The 21181-nt window shown below is 40.0% G+C and overlaps 1 protein-coding gene across 1 annotated transcript in view; it reads right to left on the bottom strand.

Annotated features, from left to right (window-relative positions):
• The window catches only part of LOC126777159 (inactive dipeptidyl peptidase 10), a 184045-nt gene that overhangs the window by 16685 nt on the left and 146179 nt on the right, over window positions 1-21181 (bottom strand). Inside the window, exons 3-4 of the mRNA XM_050500092.1 lie at window positions 16604-16698; window positions 803-930 (exon numbers count right to left, since the gene is read on the bottom strand). Coding sequence (XP_050356049.1) covers window positions 803-930; window positions 16604-16698 — 223 coding nt within the window. The remainder of the gene's footprint in view (window positions 1-802; window positions 931-16603; window positions 16699-21181) is intronic.

Raw genomic sequence — 21181 nt, forward strand, 5'->3', positions numbered from 1 at the left:
GTGTTTTTATCTTTCGAATGTCAAATCAACAATGACAATCAATAATAACAGTGATTAGTTTTATTATCTTTCAACCCCTATTTTACCCTCTTAGGGGGTAAATTTTCAAAAACGCTGAAACATACATTTATTTATTTCTAACTAGAAGCTTGTTTATGAAATTTCATGTCTCTAACTTTAAAAAGGACGGGTTACCCATGTAATCTTTCATTCCTTATTTTAACCCTTTAGGGGTGTAATTTCCAGAAATCCTTTCTTAGTGGGTGTTTACATCATAAAATGCATCAACTGCTAAAATTTCAAGTTTCTAAGCTCTGTGGTTTAGTGGTTGTAGGCTTGTGGCTTTGCGTTGATGAATCAATCAGCACAAGTCATTATGTATGTGTATAGAGAACAACAGAAATACGTATTATAACTTTTGATAGACACAACCGATTTCGATGAAATAAAGATTTAACGGAACCTTGAAATGCTTCTTATAATAATTCAGTTATTTCAATTTGTAATCTTTAGCTGTTTCTGGAAGAACAGACAGGCACAAAAATTAAAAAAGCTTGTTCTGATTTTGGTAAGTCGGAAATAGCCATATAAACATAAAAAGAGGCAGTTATTTTGAAATTACACCATCATAAATTACATCAATTTATGTGTATATATATTCCACCAACCCGCATTGGAGCAGCGTGGTGGAATAAGCTCCAAACCTTCTCCTCAAAAAGAGGAGAGGAGGCCTTTAGCCCAGCAGTGGGACATTCACAGGCTGTTACGGATACGGATACGGATGTGTATATATATTTAATACCTTGTGATGACATCATAAACGTGATATCTCGCGAGTCGAGCATGTCTCCATCCCGGTCTCACGTCTGAGATGAGTAAGACGAACTTCAAATCCGCAGACACCTTAAAGTCGACCGCGTTCAGCTCCCTCTGAAACAATACCAGTGACATACGTTTAAAAATATAATTTTATAGGCAATTTGAATAGAATCTCGGAGCATTACAGCGTTTTGTATTATAACCATTCTATAAATTACTAAATTATTAGTTTGTACATATCAATATACTATATTGAGCTTATAAGTATAAATGAATTAGCTATAATTGAACATTCTTGCTTTCTACATAAAGACATGTAGAGAGCAAGAAACAAGCAAGCAAAAAAAAGTCGAGAAGACGAGACGAAAAAAGGCCCAGTGGTAAGAACGCTTGAATCTTAACCGATGATCATGGGCTCAAACCCGGGCAAGCACCACTGAATTTTCATGTGCTTAATTTGTAATTATAATTCATCTCGTGCTTTACGTGATTGAGCATTCTTGCTCACTACATACAGACATACAGTTGAAATCACTGATCGTTCGACTAATTACCGCTCAAATATTATTTCGCTGAAATGAAATGAAAACCGCAGACACCATTGACAGTCGATAACGTTTGATAGATATAACTATGACAGATGTATACATTAGTTCAGATTGGACTTTGATAAATGGCTTAGGATTTTTGGGTATTATTAAAAACTTTATTTGATAAATAAAGCAATAATAATAATAATAATAAACTTCATTCCATATTTTATTAAAGTCGTATATAAATATCGTAAAACACTGACAGAGTTACTTTCGCATTTATAATATTAGTTTCAGAGGTCTCATGCCGGAGTTTCGAATCATCGCTTACAAGCGACTAGTCTGGTTAAGTACACTTGGTTCACTTACTTTGAAGAAATACACTTTGTTATAAATTTAAGCGGGCTGGCAAAAGGCTACTCGTTGGTAGCTGGTCGCCACCGCCCACCGTCATTGGCGCTGTAAGAATTATTTACGATCCTTCATATCGTCAATGCGACCGACCTTGGCCCTTGTGTCAAACGTGCTTGCACAAAGTAATACTGACAAGCAAAATATATGGCGCGGATTCTAATGGATTGCCATTTTAATGGCCGCCATTGTCGTCCGATATGTTGATTTTATTAAATCAGTCAGTGCGTACGTCCGGCGCTGGCGCTGTCCTGAGAGCAAGAGAACAAGAGACCAAGGGGGTCGCTCGACAAACGATCATACGCGCTACTGAGAGATACACCATTATATTTTATATTTACATCAGCCAGCTGCATAATTTGACGAGCCGTTTGGCGTGGTTGGTAGGTACTTGCCTTTCACGCCGAAGGTTGTGGGTTCGATTCCCACCCAGGACAGACATTTGTGTGCATGAACATGTCTGTTTGTCCTGAGTCTGGGTGTAATTATCTATATAAGTATGTATTTACAAAAGAAAAGTAGTATATGTAATATATCAGTTGTCTGGTTTCCATGGCACAAGCTCTGCTTAATTTGGAATCAGATGGCCGTGTGTGAAAAAAGTCCCAGGATGTTATTATTATTATTATAATAAAATACCCGTCTTATATTTTCACAACTTGACGTCTGACAACCGACCAACCTACATGACATATATCACGTTGTGTGGTGTTGCTGTTCTAATAAGTGAAGTCGTATACCCGCTTAAATTTATTATCTCTGACATATATATTTGCAGTTGACTAGTCAGGCGCTCATTCTACTAATCTATTAGGATTACGATACGTTCCCAATGCAATTTCAATCCAACTTGGAACAATCTATGTTATGATATAATGTTAATATATGCCGTTATGTCAAAACCAAATTCAACTGTTAACTTTTATATCAATAGTCGATAATTAAATTAAAGAATAGGAAAACGAATAAACGGCAACGATTACGCTTCAAATCGATTGCGATAAAGTGACAATTTGTTAGTAGAATTATCTCGGTACTTCGGAGTCGAGGCCAATTCCTGGGCTCAAACTCCGGGACGAATCAATAAAAATTTATCCTGTTTTTTCGTTAAGGAACTTTGAACAAAATTGTCGACACATAATCGGATTCTAAGCTGAAATTCAGGATCCATACAGTTGTTTGATTCCCTCGAGCGTGATTGAGTAAAAAAATATCTATTTATAATATTACCAATATTTACAATATGTTTCTTAAAACATTTTTTCATTTATCTTTTGCAAGTTACGCCTTATATTATGTTTTTAATGATTGAGGCAATTTGGTATTAGGAGTTTTATTAATTTGTGAATGCATTCGTTGCATTTATTTGACATCCGAGATCCACGAATTGATAAGCGAGAACAATAATCTATCGCAAATGACGTCATAACAGTGATAAGTATTTACGTATGTACGAATTGATGGTGAAATTAGATACGTCTGTTAAATGTCAAACTAAGTTTTTGTGACGACAAAGTTATTTGTGGCCTTTGTGAGCTTTAAAGAGCGTTTATTCCAATTCTCGCAATTTCTGTCATTTATAAGCTTGTGTGTGCGTGACTGCGTATGCGTGTGTGCGCGCGAGTTTTATTGTAGCTGCCCGGAGTCTGGAATTTGAAGAGTGTACTCTCCCGTGGCTCGTCGTGGCCGTGTAGGCTCGTAAGGCGAATAACATTTGCGTCGAACAATTCGTAAAACTACATTGCGGCCACGACCGCTGTGACAAGAGTGTCACGACGAAGAAGAAGAAGAACAATGTCCCGTGCCTCGGAAAGAAAGTAAAACCGTTGGTCTTGCTCCCAAACTCTTTCTATCGTGTCGGTTTGCCAACTCATCTGATTATGAGTGGGAGGGAATAGAGTGCATCTATGTTTGCGCACACACTTGCGCACTATAATATGTCCTACACAGTTGGCTAATATCTCTTGAGATTGGCCGCCGTGGCCGATATCGGAAACCATAACTACGTTAGTCTAGCCAATCAAAATAAAACATCTTGATCCTAATTAATTTTTATTACGTATATATTATTATTGGGTTTTATTTTCACTTCTATATAAAATCATCATAAATTTCTATACATATACTTTATATAAATTGACTGTCCATATTAACCATAAATTTTCAATGCTTACGATTTCAAGTAACATGCATACTGCAATAACAGTCTCAACTTTTATTGAGTCAACCGCTATCTTAAATTTTTTCAGATATTTAGAGCATAAAAGCAGTTATTTTTTATTATTAAAAGACTGCTAGCAATTAATATTGAAGAGAAATTTCTACGTTTTTCATTGTCTTAAACGTTAATAGCCGAGATGGCACAGTGGTTAGAACACGTGAATTTTAATCAAAGGTGTCGCATTCATACCCGCGCAAGCAACATTGAGTTTTAATGTTAAGCAAAATATAATTATTGTTTAATTATTAATCTCGCGTTTGGTGGTGAAATAAAACACGTATATGTGTCAGATAAATTTCAGCCAAATGTGCTTAATCCGCCAATCCACATTTCAGCAGCATGGTGGCAAGGCAAGGAAGCTTTTATCCAGCCGTGGGACATTTACAGAGGTTTTTAAGCGTAAAACATGAGCAGGACCGTATCTGCGACTTTCACATCGCCAGACCGTATACCTCTAAACTATGAAAAAGAGAGAGCCCAACAGTGGGACATTCACGGGCTGTTACTTAACTTTTTTTAAATTCTATTGACCAATATAATGATTATAATAATTATAAAAAAATGACAATAACAAAACAAATAAATTAAATTTTCGAATAGAGAATGTTCTCTAAATGGAGTTTCATTTAAATCGGATTGTCAAAACAATACGTACATACAATTTGTTTTTTATTTGTCGCGTTTGTTCTGGATTCGATGAATACTAGGATTAGTGAAAGTTGCCGGGTCGGCTCGGTGTGTGTACTGCGTTGCAATATAGTAACCGCGTTAATAGGATAAGTTACAACGTTGCGGTTCAAATGATTGGAATACTCAGATATTTGAATTGATTGAAGGTCGCCTTTAACTTTGCTTATAATTAATTCAATTTTAATTTTAGGAAAACATTAATAAAGGCTTATTAGACATACAAGAATATATGATAAGAAAGCACGCGTATATCTGATTTCCGTACATGTCATAGAAATAGTTTTTATTTAAGTATTTCATTTGAGAAAAATAGTAACTACTGATTTCGGATGAAGTTGAAACGGTAATAACTTTATATTAATATAATATAATATCCTGGGACATTAATCACACACGGCCATCTGATCCCAAATTAAGCAGAGCTTGTGCTATGGAAACCAGACAACTGATATACTACATATACTACTTTTCTTTTGTAAATACGTATTTATGTAGATAATTACACCCAGACGCAGGACAAACAGTTTATATTATAAATGTCTGTCCTGGGTGGGAATCGAATCCACGACCTGCGGCGCGAAAGGCAAGCATCCACCAACCACGCCTACCGGCTCGTCAAAATTAAAAAAAACCCTAACATAATGATTGCTTGTAAGTAAATATTATTTTATTTGTAAATAATTATATAAAGGTGATGATTTTTGGAAGTTTAAGCCTTAAAAAAACGTGAAGGACGTTTGAAATTTTTAGAAAATGCCTTTATGTGTGTTATCATGTAAAATTTGTTAATGTTACTTTGCTTTAACATGTATGGCCATAAATGATGATGTCGACTCGCAAACTAATTCGGCGCATAAGTGCATAATTATCTATTAATTGTATGTAAGTGTAGATTAAACTGAATTATAAAAGCGTGATGGCGAAGTTGTTACAGTAAGTTAATCGAAACAGTATGTTATCATTGAAAATTGTGAGGTAGGTTGCATGTGTCGGATGATAACCTTTACTGATAGTAGGGCTTTGTGCAAGCTCGTCTGGGTAGGTACCACCCACTCATCAGATATTCTACCGTAAAACAGCAGTACTTGGTATTATTGTGTTCCGGTTTGAAGGGTGAGTGAGCCAGTGTAACTACAGGTACAAGGGACATAACATCTTCGTTCCCAAGGTTGGTAGTGCATTGGCAATGTAAGGAATGGTTAATACTTCTTCCATCACCAATGTTTATTTGAAGTGATGACCACTTACCATCAGGTGGCCCATATGCTCGTTCGCCTAACTATTTTGTAAAAAAAATACGTGTATCCACCATGTAGATCTACATTGAAGCCGCATGGTGTAATAAGCTGCAACCCCTCTGCTACTAAGAAGAGAAGGGTAAGTTCAGCTTGGGACATTTTTTTCTTTTAATATTTGCCGGGAGGGCAAATGACTACTCCACCTGATGGTAAGTGGTAGTAGAGTCCAAACGCGACGACGACCCGCAAGATGCCTCATCACGCGTCGTTTGAAGGAACCCGGTTTATAAGAGGAGGGGAACACGTGAGCTGGTAAGGAATTCCATTTTTTGGAAGTGCGACAAAGAAAGAAGTTGCCAAATTTCTTTGTGCGCGATGGAATTGATGTCACAGTTAGGCGGTGACACCGAGAGCCAGAACGCGTAGACTTATGAAGGAAGGGGGAAGCATTATATCTAAAGTAAAATTAATAGCTTAAAGCAAACTACACATTAATTTAATGAATATTTTTCGTAAGGTAAAAAGTGTAGTTCAAGGTTGTCAGTCTAATATTATATTCAAAATATTTATGTTACTGATATTATTATTTTTAATCTCGCTAAAAGGGTTTGCACGAAGCTATTAGCTTGTAAAGATAGATGACAATACATTTCAAGGCTGAATATTTCGTTTCTGTTTCACAAATGTGAATTAAAAAAATGAGTATTAAACAAAAGAAATTCAACATTTTCTTTCTACGCGTGTAAAAACTTTATAAACAGAATTTCTCTTCGTATTCAATCCCCATACAAAACGTCCCTAAGAATTTGAATAAATTGTGCCGATATATTTACGTCAGCTAACATTGACGTTGAGTTATTACTCTTTTTTGAATGTGCTACCAATTTTATATACAGCGCTGGTATCAATCGTTGGTGCCAATATTTGTCCAATAAATTGCTTACCATAATTTGACCTCCTATATGAGACTTTTAATTTTTTTTATGTAAATTGGTAAATACCTACAAATTTTGATACAGGAAATTTCATCAATCATCATCACACATCAATTTCAAGTCACTTATGTGCGTGTGGCCAAAAATGGGCCAAGATTATAAATGTCGATTCAAAATCAAACTCAAATTTAAACAGCTTACTTGAATTAAGTTTATATATTTAGTTAAAATTATTTGAAACTTTTTGTCGAAATAAAATTCGGTCCGCAGTTTTTCATTTTGAATATTGTCACGGAAGATTTGTTCCAACTTTGGACCAAATAGCCGAAACAACTGGTATTAATTGAAAATTGCTTTTATATCGTAGTCGAGTTCAGATATCTATATATATAATAAACTTTTAGCTGAAACGTGCTTGACATGAAATTTTGTTTGAAAATAAAATTGTATTGTAGTATAGACCTTATTTTTAAAAGAATAAGTTTTAAAGTATTATTGGCAATAGAATAGTATTATAATATTAATGTATAAAGTCACAGGAACTGATAAGATGGGGAGACTTATAAAAGTTATAAGAACGAAGCGAAAAGTTTTAGTAGGCACGGCCTGCTTGGGTTCAGGTGCAGAGATAACTTGGCTCTATATACAATATATATATATTGTCTTATAATGCATTAATGTATTATAAGACAATATATATATTACTTCGTAGTCGGGCTTTGTGAGCCGGCCTGTGTAGGTACCACCCACTCATTGCATCTTCTTCCGCCAAGTAGCAATATTTAATATTATAGTGTTAAGGTTTGAAGAGTGAGTGTACCATTAACTACAGGCATAACGGACATAACATCTTATTTCCGAAGGTTGGTGGCGCGTTGACGATGTACGTGTAAATGGTTAATATTTCGTACATCGCCAGTGTCTATGGGCGATGGCGACCACGTACCAACAAGTGGCCTATTTGCCCTAAAACAATAAAAAAAAATAATAATATATATATCGCAATATTTAACAAATAAACCAAACTAAACCCGCGTCAAATGTTTCTGCTACACCTTGAAAATACTAGTGTGATATTGATCGATGGTCTAATGGTTAGATATAAGGCCGCAGAACCCGAGGCCAAGAGGCCAGTTCAAGTCCCATATCGGGCCGATAAAATGTTATTGGGGTTTTCTGTTGAATAATTAGGAGTAGCAGGTTGGAGTCTGGATGTGGGAAGTTTGTACACTTCCGTACCTTGGAAATCACTTAAAGCCGTTGGTCCAACGCCTAAACTCTTTCCGATCGTGTCGGATTGCTGTTCCATCGGATTATGACTGTGAGGGAATAGAGAGTGAACCTGTGTTTGCATAAACACTTTTGCAATATATGTCCTGCATAGTTGGCTAGGCTCATCACTATCCGCCAGATAACATTATATAGTCAATTCCCATTTTAATAAATGCTCTATCTAACACAAAAATCGGACAGTCAGATAAGGGCGTTTAAACAAACTAAGCCAATGAAGTACTACTACTAACTTCCACTTTACATACATCAGCTCTAGCAAAATTTATGGAGATAGCTACGTTATCAGTTGTAACACGTTCCATTACTAACATAACCGGCAGCTAAAATCAAGCAATTACTGAAAGCAAATTTGGTTACAAACACGCGTCCACAATCCAAACGAATAATCTAAAATTGCTTCGCAATTAACATTCTGTACAATGCACGGCGAGTCCGCGTTGATCATTACAACGCACACGTGCCAGAGTCGACAGGTCATCTGTAATTATCAACCACACGACTCTAGATATACGAATACGACGCTGGAACCAGTTAAGTTGGTAGGCGTGTAACGAAACCTTTGTTTAATGTCTATTATAGATAGAAGAGGTTGAAATTAGTATTCGTTGATTTTCATACGGGTCACGTAATAATTGTATATTAATAATACGTGTGTACGATTGAGAAAGAGAAGTTATTCCTGTGCCGGCCAGTTTCATTTGATTGTTTTGTCAGTTCTCGGTAGAATCTATATTCCGAATAGTGCTACGTGCATACATATTATTCACGGATACACAAGTGGGAGCGGCGGCGAGAAGCGGAGGATGACAACACAAGAGAACATCGTGCCGTTTGCCGTCCCGGCATTCAACTCGATCTTACCCTCAAGGTTAATGAATGTTTTACGTAAAAAACGTGATCTCATATCTGGTTGTTTTTATATTCAAACTAAATAGTTTTCAATTATTTAGGAGTCTATAGTGCCAGGTGTTAGATATAAAAAGTAGCCTATGTTTTTCCTTAGGGTTCAAGCTTGCTTATGGCAAATTTCGTGTAAAACGGTTCAGTCCGACATACAGACAGAGTTACTTTCGCATTTATAATATTAGAATTATTATAGATTATAAAACTAAACGCGCTGTATTTTCTGATGTAAGTTTTACGAATATTAGTGCAGTAGTTTTAGTATTTAGTCATTGCAAATACAAAAACCTACTCATTTATATGTACACAAAGCAGGTAACATTAAGATTTTAGTGAAACTCATTTTGACTCATTTAATCATATTCTGTATAATCCTACAAACATTTTTTATTCCGGAAATATTTAGGTTAACAATAATCAATATGTATTCTGTTTAACCCTCACAAAAAAAGAGTGTGTCGTGTGTTATTTGAAACTGGATGTCATGCCGGAAATAATCTTTTTGATATGAGGATTAATTTGACTTGCTTTGTTTGTATGTGTGCAACATTTATGTAATAATGTTTGATATATAAACGAAATATTGGTATATGCAATCAGTATAGGTGGAAACCTTAACCCCTTTGGTTGCGAGTTTAAGCCTGAAGCACAAATTCAAATTTCAATGTGAAGTTATAAAAAAAAACATTTGAAATTTGATATTCAATTTAAGCTCGGATTCCAATGCAGGACTGATCAGTAGCAATAATTGTAAAAACTAAAAAAAGACCAACTATGCAAGTTTCTTAAGAAATACATTTGAATTGATATGTGTTCGTGTAGAAGGGTCTGCGCGTCTGTGTTTGTTTGTTTGTGTGTTGCGTAGTATCGTATAGGAAGTTTATGTGGGAAACACAAATAATACTCAAACCATTTTTTTAAATTATAATCTATGATCAAAGTTATGTATCGATTTATTTTTTTCTAAAACTACCAACAGAAATCCAATAACGATAATTCCTTAAAAAAGAAAAAGTCTATATTTGAAAATAATGTGATGAAAATAATATCACTAGATTTATCTCGAGAAATTCAGAGACATTCAACAGGATTCATTACGCGAACTCGTTATAGCGTAAAGAGAAGGTAACAATATGTCTATACGTGCAATTCTCAATAGTATATTTGACTGTGTACGAAGGTCGGTATGAAGGCTACCTGTTACACCGTATAAAAAGCAAATAACAGCTTGTAAATGTCTCACTGCTGGACTAAGGCATGGATACGTGTGGCAACCTATCATTCGACGTATGCAGGCTTCCTCACGATGTTTCCCTTCACCGCCGAGCACGAAATAAATTATAAACAGAAATTAAGTACATGAAAGTCTGTAGTGCTTGATTTTAAGCCCAGAATTATTGGTATCAATATATCGAAATAATAAACGTTATAATAAATATCCTTATTTATTTATTAGATCTTAAAATAAATGTATAAAAATACTTATAAGCATATTTGGATTTTAATGGAATACATTCAAAACGTCCGTTATCCGTGTAGTGACGGAGAAAGTATACATTTCACTGCCCCTCTCGTTCCCATGGGTGTCGTAAGAGGCGACTAAGGGATATCTGAGCGACCATCTGCTCATCTGGTGGTAGGATGTTAAACATCCGCCTGGCTTGTTACCACCGTACGCATGGTGAAAAACTCGTGAAGTGGCTTGCAGCCGCGTTTCGAGGTCAGCCAGCGTACAGCCAGAGCCCGAGCGAGTATTGCCGCGATGGGTATTGGTCCAATGGAGACGGCTGTTGAACCAATGCCGGGGGAAACTGTATTGACCTGCCGGACAGGGAGACCCGAAGAAACGGCTGTTCCGCTGGCCGCCCGTGGCATAGTACAGGGGCCCGAGCGTGCCTAACCAGCTCGTGAGGCTGCCCCACCAGGCCACGCATAATCTCGGGGTGGACCGTCGTACCGGTTGGTAACCGGTAGGTGGGGTTCCGGCGGCCACTTCCGGGGGGTTCGGGGGCCCTTCCGTCCGGCGGGTCTGTGTATTTTTCCTTTTGGCAACCACTTGGGGAAACACGCCTCCACACTTTGCCCATCCCTATCGTGGCAATACATCGCTCGCATCACGTCTCTTTTCCATTTTATTTTTCCCAAATGGCGCAACAATTCAGAAATAACGGTCGTACAGCGGTGCACACCCCCACCATACCCTCACTGTTTGAGGTCGAGTTCTCTAACATCCGTGGACTCCACACTAACCTCAACGCTGTCCACCACCATCTCGAGACAGCACGGCCAGCAATGTTGTTTCTCACGGAGACACAAATACCGTCCTGCCGATACCAGCTACCTTAATTATCCCGGCTACACGCTTGAAGAATCCTTCAAAGCGAAAGCCGGAGTATGCTTGTTCGTCAGGACGGATGTTTGCTGTCACCGACTGCGCTGCTTGGAGAACCCCTCCTTCTCCATGTTGGTGGTACGTGTGGACCTGGTTCGTCAGAGCCGAGTCTACGTGTGCCTCTACAGATCCCACAATGGTGACTTGGAGACAAGCCGATTATTTGACCATCTTAGTCGGGTGGCAGATGCTGCGCAAGAGCAATTTCCTAACGCGGAATTGGTGTTTTTGGGGGATTTTAACAATCACCACGAATCATGGTTGAAATCCCTCAAAACTGACCATGCTGGAAGGACTGCTCATGCTTTTGCTCTCACACATGACTTGACTCAACTGGTTGATCAGCCCACCAGGATCCCAGACATTGATGGGCAAGCACCTTCTCTACTGGACCTATTGCTGACTTCTTACCCGGTGGAATATCAGGTTGTGGTTCAGGCTCCTCTTGGCTCTTCCGATCACAGCCTTATATCTACCAGAGTGCCACAGGCCAAGCTGCCGCCACTAGCGGTATGTAAACGTCGCGTTTGGCACTATAAGTCGGCGGATTGGGACGGTATGCGCGATTACTATGCGTCGGTCCCTTGGAAGGAACGTTGCTTAAGTGGGAATGACCCGACAGCTAGTGCCGCTGCTGTTGCTGACGAGATCATGTTGGGAATGGAATACAACATTCCTAGCTCAGATCTCGTCAGTAGGAGTACGCGTAACCGTTGGTTCACTCGTGAATGTGCCGATGCTGTATCATCTAAGCAGGCGGCATATCGCAAGTGGATCAACGGCTGCATTAGCGGGGCATCTAACATAGACTCACTGAAAGCAAACTATAATAAAAATTCCAAGTCCTGTAGAAAGGCATACACGAGAGCGGATGCACAGCGCATTGTACAGATTGGTCATGACCTTGTTTCGCATCCTAGGGGCTCCCGTAGCTTCTGGCGTCTGACCAAGTCTGTGCAAAACAATTTCTGCTAACCTTCGCTGCCACCGCTCAGAAATCCGGACGGATCGCTAGCTCACAGTCCGCAAGAGCAAGCTGATCTCCTGGCAAAACTCTTTGCCGACAATTCCGTCATCGATGATTATAGTGCGCTGCCACCTACAATACCTTCATGTGGCCATACGATGCCTGACATTAAAATCAGGCAACGTGATGTGCGTGCGGAGCTGCAATCACTTGATGTACGGAAAGCTAGCGGTCCCGATGGAATACCAGCCATAGTGCTGAAGAAGTGCGCAGCGGAGCTGTCTCCTGTGTTAACGCGCCTGTTCCAACTTTCTCTCTCTTCGGGATGTGTGCCGGAGGCTTGGAGAAAAGCTAATGTGCAAGCGGTTCCCAAAAAAGGGGATCGGTCTGACCCGGCAAATTATCGGCCAATAGCTATCACCTCAGTACTTTGTAAGGTGATGGAACGGATTTTAAACAACCAACTGATCCATTACCTAGAAGATCACTGTTTAATTAATGATCGTCAGTACGGGTTTCGACCAAAACGGTCCACAGGTGATCTTCTAGCGTACGTAATACACCTCTGGGGTGAAGCCATCGACAAGCATGGAGAATCGTTGGCTGTCAGCCTCGATATCTCCAAGGCTTTCGACAGGGTCTGGCACAGAAGTCTTCTCTCCAAGCTGCTGGCATATGGTCTGCCTGCTCAGCTATGCACCTGGATTGCCAGCTTCCTACACAAACGTAGCCTTCGTGTTTTAGTTGATGGTTGCGCTTCACAATTCTATGTAGTGAATGCTGGGATCTGTGCTATCTCCCACACTCTTTCTTTTGTATATCAATGATATGCTCTCTCTTGGGAACATACATTGTTATGCAGACGATAGTACAGTGCATGGTGAATACCACGGACGCGCAGTGGCTGGGCGAGCGGAAATTGAGGAGAGGCGGAATGATCTTGTCATTGAACTCGATAGGACGTTAGAGCTCATCGCGAAATGGGGTCTGATAATCTTGTTGAGTTTAATGCCAAGAAAACACAGGCATGCGCTCTCACGGCGAAAAAGTCAACATTTTCCCCTCTTCCCTCCCTCTGTGGTACTCCGCTGGCGATGCAAAGCAAAATCGCCATGCTGGGGATTGACGTTCGCTGCGACCTTAGTCCAAGGGATTACATAGAGGCTGTTATAAAAACAGCTTCACGGAAACTCGGAATTCTGAACAAGGTGCGGCGCTTTTTCACGCCACAACAACTGTGCCTGCTGTACAAAACACAGGTATGGTCTTGCGTGGAATATTGCTCGCACCTGTGGGATGGCTCCGCTAAGTACCTACTGGAGGTCTTGGACCGGTTGCAGCGACGTGCAGTACGCATTATTGGCGACGTAAAGGTCACAAACACCCTTGAACCTTTACAATTGCGTCGTGAGATAGCAGCACTGAGCGCTTTCTATCGACTGTATCACGGCGAGTGCTCTGAGGAATTATTCTCTCTAATTCCTGCTTCTCCCTTCCTTCTTAAGTCCACGCGAGCTGGTTCTCGATGTCACCGCCTAACTGTGACATCAATTCCATCGCGAACAAAGAAATTTGGCAACTCCTTTCTTTGTCGCACTTCCAAAAAATGGAATTCCTTACCAGCTCACGTGTTCCCCTCCTCTTACAACCCAGGTTCCTTCAAACGAGGCGTGAAGAGGCATCTTGCGGGCCAGCAAGGCGAAGGCGGCTAGTGCAGAACGTTTTTCCCGTCTGTACTGGCCGTCGTCACGTTTGGAGTCTACTACCACTTACCATCAGGTGGAGTAGAGTCATTCGCCCTCCCGGCGAATATAAAAAAAACGTAGTATTTTTACAAATATTGTGTCAGATTCGAGTTTTCTTTTGAGTGTGTATAGCGCGAGATTTTTCCTAATTATAGCGTTGACTAACTGTAATATATATGGCATAAAAACAGCGCCCTCTAGTGACAATAATCACAGCAAACGTTAACTCTATCGAATAAGTAAAAAAAATCGCACCAGGCACAAAGGTCATCGGTCAATCGGTGACATGCATATAAAACTATTACACTATAAACCGAATTGAAAGAAATTATGATAGAAGTACGGACAACACGTCAGTGGAGACTACGAGACAACATAATAAAAGTAGTCTTACTATGTCTGCCTCTCTTTCCTTTCCTTCTATCGATAAAAAACCTGCATCTTTTTGTAATGAAATGTGTTTTTTTTATGAATCCGAAATTATATTTACTACAACTTCCATGAAATAGACATAATAATAATGTCCTCCAGATCGATTTCGGCCACGGTGACCAATCTCAAGAGAGATTATCAAACCACGCAGGAGATATTATAGTGCAAAAGTGTGTGCGCAAACACAAGTGCACTCTCTATTCCCTAACTCTCATAATCCGATTGGACGGCAATCCGACCGGAAAGAGTTCAGACCAACGGTTTTACGTGCTTTCCGAGGCACGGAAGTGTACATACTTCCAACTTCCAGACTCCGGGCTACTACTGAGAATTTTCTGACAGAAAAACCCAATAACTTTTTCTTGGCCCGACCTGGGAATTGAACCCAGGCCCTCCGGATCTGGGGCCTTACATCAAGCCACTAGACCAACGAGGCAGTCATAGACAGATCAGATGCTATTAATTTGTATCTTAGGCATTAAATTTTACGGTGTGATAGGCGTACTGTTGCGTAATCATTTTTAATATCCATTTGTTTTTTATTCTCTCGAGCGCACACGAGTTAACAATGGAAACGTTCTTATTGTACCGTAGATAAGTGATTGGTGGAAATGGTATCGAAAATCTACTCGAAACTAAGTATATAAATGATCCATATGTACAATGCATATTTAAATAGTATTTTTATGTCTCCATACTATCATACCAGAAATTAAATAGGTTTTTTTTGTCTCAGAATAGACTCAATCAAACGTTATATATAAATGTTGTACTCAAATTCGATTTTACTCTTCATTTTCAAGTACAATTACTAAATAAATACATTTTTACATAACGATAGTTCATAGTCAATATTTGAAACATAGAAAACTATATTTAACTTGATTCATACAATAATTAAATTCCGTTGAACTTTTCACGTTTATCTTTAACTAAATTTAAAAATATTTAAAATACCGTAAAGTTTTATCATATCGTAAAAAATTATCAATACATAAATATATATATTGTATATGATTATTACATTATTTACAGTATAATTTTTGTTAAGAAATAACTATTATATAAGTTGAATTGAGGTTCAACCTTTTAAATGTGGGAATAAATACATCTAATATAAAAAATATTAGCCGATTTGGCTCAACCTCAAACTGCCACCGCTATAAAATATGCAAACTTTACGCCAAAATCTAAGATGAAATCCAATAAGAGGCTGGCAAACAATTTTCCTTATAGCGAAGGTTAAAATATTTACAAGTAAGAAAATTCCTTAAAAGGGCTCGATCCTTTTGAATGTTGTTTATTTATGGAACAAGAGGATGAGCTAGTTGATGAATGTAAATTATATAGGTATTATATATAATGTTTTCGCTCGCGGCTTTGCTCGCGTTTAGGGGGCCAGATGTTAGGAGTTGCCTAGGTACCTTCTTCGGTTTGAAGGTTTCTTCATATCAAATTCTATCGTATCTATGAGTGGTGGCGATCATTTACCTCAGGTGGGCCATTTGCCTGTAGTCTGTCTACCTCATTTAAATAATAACGTACGTTACTCATACGAAAAAGTAACACGGGCTTTCGTTGATTTTTAATTTTCATTATTTTCTGTTGATATTTGTTGACTGCCATATATTATATAGATATATTTAATCAAGATAACGATTAACCTGACATTTTGTGTATTTAATTTAAAGTTCAGGTTTATGGTTGATATGAATTAAAATAAGTTATGTACTGTAAAATGATAATTAAAATTAATATAATTGTTTCGTAGTTAATTTTTATGAAATATTATAATTGTTATTTTAACAAAATAATAACTATTTTATGGTTACTATCGTTTACTTTACATATCCAGTTGTTATGTTTATTAAGTGCTGTATGATTTTCTTATGACAGAGAGAGATCTCGAAACCGATTGTAGCTTGCTCAGAAATAACCGTAATAAAGAGGTTTTTTTTTATTTTTATCTAAAAGTGGATTTATTGTATTTTTTAAACTAGAATTATAATATATATAATACTTACAAAAGTAGAATTATTCATAAGTAATCTGGTCGTGAAGTTCTTCACGTTGAACAACGTCAGGCCCCCCCATCGGTCTCGAAATACCAGCTCCTCATCTGCAACAAGAAAATATACATATAAATATACAGATATTTTATTATTGGGCCATGTTGCTCGATATCGCCGATTGTGAATTTTCCTTTACGAGCTCTATTGATATTTTTTTTATTCTAATTCAATAAATTCTTTAAGGCTGATTCCATTTCAGATGAAGATAAAAAAGGAGAATTAGAGGAGTCGCTTGATTGTCTAAGCGGTACTTTATGGCAGCCTTAGAAAGGAAGGAAGTTAGTTGAATATGTATGAAGACCTTTGTGGTCTCGATTTTTTATATACAAATAATATAAGTGTATTTTAACTATTTTTTTTAAATTAAGGTGTATTAATATTTTGTACTGTGTTAGCGACATACTGTGTATTTTAATGAATAAAAAGGGATAGAATTATTATTTGGAGTGCCAACAGATGTGGAAAATGGACAAATATATTTGACAGTTTCAAGTTTTCACTTCTATCAACAGATCAACCCCTTTGACTGCCTGTTTTTTTAATTATTTACCATTTATGTTCTTGGATGTATTTATAAATACTATATTTTTAAATTATATATTTATTTTAATAAAGCATTAGTTAACAAAAATTTATGTCAAAATTACTAAAAAGTTTTTGATATTTTTAGTCTTGTGTTTAAAGCTATGATGTTAGTATTTTTTTATGATATAAATACAATTACCAAAAGGATCTTGCAAACTGACAAACCAGTTTTAATGTATGAGATATTTGAAAAGGGATAATAACTATAATTACAGGCACAAGGGACAGAAATACAGAACCGTTCGCAGAGTAACGATAATGTTAGGAATAGCTAATGATTTCATCGCTAATGTTCTTGGACAGAAGTGAATAATTATTATAAAACGCCTCATTTCTTTGTTCGCGATGGAATTGATGTCACAGTTAGGCGGTGACATCGAGAACCAGCTCGCGTGGACTTAAGAAGGAAGGGGGAAGCAGGAATTAGAGAGAATAATTCCTCAGAGCACTCGCCGTGATACAGTCGATAGAAAGCGCTCAGTGCTGCTATCTCACGACGCAATTGTAAAGGTTCAAGGGTGTTTGAGATCTTTACGTCGCCAATAATGCGTACGGCACGTCGCTGCAACCGGTCCAAGGCCTCAAGTAGGTACTTAGCGGAGCCATCCCAAAGGTGCGAGCAATATTCCACGCAAGACCGTACCTGTGTTTTGTACAGCAGGCACAGTTGTTGTGGCGTGAAAAAGCGCCGCACCTTGTTCAGAACTCCGAGTTTCCGTGAAGCTGTTTTTATAACAGCCTCGATGTAATCCCTTGGACTAAGGTCGCAGCGAACGTCAATCCCCAGCATGGCGATTTTGCTTTGCATCACCAGCGGAGTACCACAGAGGGAGGGAAGAGGGGAAAATGTTGACTTTTTCGCCGTGAGAGCGCATACCTGTGTTTTCTTGGCATTAAACTCAACAAGATTGTCAGAGCCCCATTTGGCGATGAGATCTAACGTCCTATCGAGTTCAATGACAAGATTCTCCCGCCTCTCCTCAGTTTCCGCCCGCCCAGCCACTGCGCGTCCGTGGTATCCACCATGCACTGTACTATCATCTGCATAGCAATGTATGTTCCCAAGGGAGAGCATATCATTGATATGCAAAAGAAAGAGTGTGGGAGATAGCACAGATCCCTGGGGGACCCCAGCATTCACTACATAGAATTGTGAAGCGCAACCATCTACTAAAACACGAAGGCTACGCTTGTGTAGGAAGCTGGCAATCCAGGTGCATAGCTGAGCAGGCAGACCATATGCCGGTAGCTTGGAGAGAAGACTTCTGTGCCAGACCCTGTCGAAAGCCTTGGAGATATCAAGGCTGACAGCCAACGATTCTCCATGCTTGTCGATAGCTTCACCCCAGAGGTGTGTTACGTACGCTAGAAGATCACCTGTGGACCGTTTTGGTCGAAACCCGTACTGACGATCATTAATTAGACAGTGATCTTCTAGGTAATGGATCAGTTGGTTGTTTAAAATCCGTTCCATCACCTTACAAAGTACTGAGGTGATAGCTATTGGCCGATAATTTGCCGGGTCAGACCGATCCCCTTTTTTGGGAACCGCTTGCACATTAGCTCTTCTCCAAGCCTCCGGCACACTTCCCGAAGAGAGAGAAAGTTGGAACAGTCGCGTTAACACAGGAGACAGCTCCGCTGCGCACTTCTTCAGCACTATGGCTGGTATTCCATCGGGACCGCTAGCTTTCCGTACATCAAGTGATTGCAGCTCCGCACGCACATCACGTTGCCTGATTTTAATGTCAGGCATCGTATGGCCACATGCAGGTATTGTAGGTGGCAGTGCACTACAATCATCGATGACGGAATTGTCGGCAAAGAGTTTAGCCAGGAGATCAGCTTGCTCTTGCGGACTGTGAGCTAGCGATCCGTCCGGATTTCTGAGCGGTGGCAGCGAAGGTTGGCAGAAATTGTTTTGCACAGACTTGGTCAGACGCCAGAAGCTACGGGAGCCCCTAGGATGCGAAACAAGGTCATGACCAATCTGTACAATGCGCTGTGCATCCGCTCTCGTGTATGCCTTTCTACAGGACTTGGAATTTTTATTATAGTTTGCTTTCAGTGAGTCAATGTTAGATGCCCCGCTAATGCAGCCGTTGATCCACTTGCGATATGCCGCCTGCTTAGCTGATACAGCATCGGCACATTCACGAGTGAACCAACGGTTACGCGTACTCCTACTGACGAGATCTGAGCTAGGAATGTAGTATTCCATTCCCAGCATGATCTCGCCAGCAACAGCAGCGGCACTAGCTGTCGGGTCATTCCCACTGAAGCAACGTTCCTTCCAAGGGACCGACGCATAGTAATCGCGCATACCGTCCCAATCCGCCGACTTATAGTGCCAAACGCGACGTTTGCATACCGCTAGTGGCGGCAGCTTGGCCTGTGGCACTCTGGTAGAAATAAGGCTGTGATCCGAAGAGCCAAGAGGAGCCTGAACCACAACCTGATATTCCACCGGGTGAGAAGTCAGCAGAAGGTCCAGTAGAGAAGGTGCTTGCCCATCAATGTCTGGGATCCTGGTGGGCTGATCAACCAGTTGGGTCAAGTCATGTGTGAGAGCAAAAGCATGAGCAGTCTTTCCAGCATGGTCAGTTTTGAGGGATTTCAACCAGGATTCGTGGTGAGCATTAAAGTCCCCCAAAAACACCAATTCCGCGTTAGGAAATTGCTCTTGCGCAGCATCTGCCACCCGACTAAGATGGTCAAATAGTCGGCTTGTCTCCAAGTCACCATTGTGGGATCTGTAAAGGCACACGTAGACTCGGCTCTGACGAACCAGGTCCACACGTACCACCAACATGGAGAAGGAGGGGTCCTCCAAGCAGCGCAGTCGGTGACAGCAAACATCCGTCCTGACGAACAAGCATACTCCGGCTTTCGCTTTGAAGGATTCTTCAAGCGTGTAGCCGGGATAATTAAGGTAGCTGGTATCGGCAGGACGGAGTATTTGTGTCTCCGTGAGAAACAACATTGCTGGCCGTGCTGTCTCGAGATGGTGGTGGACAGACACTGACCCGCCGGACGGAAGGGCCCCCGAACCCCCCCGGAAGTGGCCGCCGGGACCCCACCTACCGGTCACCAACCGGCACGACGGTCCACCCCGAGATTATGCGTGGCCTGGTGGGGCAGCCTCACGAGCTGGTTAGGCACGCTCGGGCCTCTGCACTATGCCACGGGCGGCCAGCGGAACAGCCGTTTCTTCGGGTCTCCCTGACCGGCAGGTCAATACAGTTTCCCCCGGCATTGGTTCAACAGCCGTCTCCAACCGGACCAACACCCATCGCGGCAATTCTCGCTCGGGCTCTGGCTGTACGCTGGCTGACCTCGAAACGCGGCTGCAAGCCACTTCACGAGTTTTTCACCATGCGTACGGTGGTAACAAGCCAGGCGGATGTTAGCATCCTACCACCAGATGAGCAGATGGTCGCTCAGATATCCCTTAGTCGCCTCTTACGACACCCATGGGAAAGAGAGGGGCAGTGAAATGTATTCTTTCTCCGTCAATGCACGGAGAAGCAGTTTGTCTTCCAAACCTTAATGGTTTGCATACAGCAATATTTACTAATACTATAAATGCGAAAATAAATCAGTCAACTATCACGACTACAAAATTAAACCCATTTTGATGTAATTTGGTACGAAGCAAGCTCGAACCCCAAGGAAGGACATAGGCTAGGCTTGTTATAACAATCCCTTCCCCAGATACCAAGATTAATATGCGGGCAAAGCCGCGAGCGAGCACTAGTATATGATATATTGAGGTTGGAATTTCTTTATTTATTTAGCAACGCAATTTTCTATTTTTGAGTTTAGGTTTGAGGGGTCAGCGAATTATAGGCACAATGTACATAATATTAGTTCCCAAAGCTTTTGGTACATTGACGAAGATTTTTTATGTTGCTTATGGGCTTTGATGCCCAGTTACCATCAGTT

Source organism: Nymphalis io, chromosome 22 (assembly GCF_905147045.1).
Source record: "Nymphalis io chromosome 22, ilAglIoxx1.1, whole genome shotgun sequence".
In the NCBI taxonomy this organism is placed as follows: domain Eukaryota; kingdom Metazoa; phylum Arthropoda; class Insecta; order Lepidoptera; family Nymphalidae; genus Nymphalis; species Nymphalis io.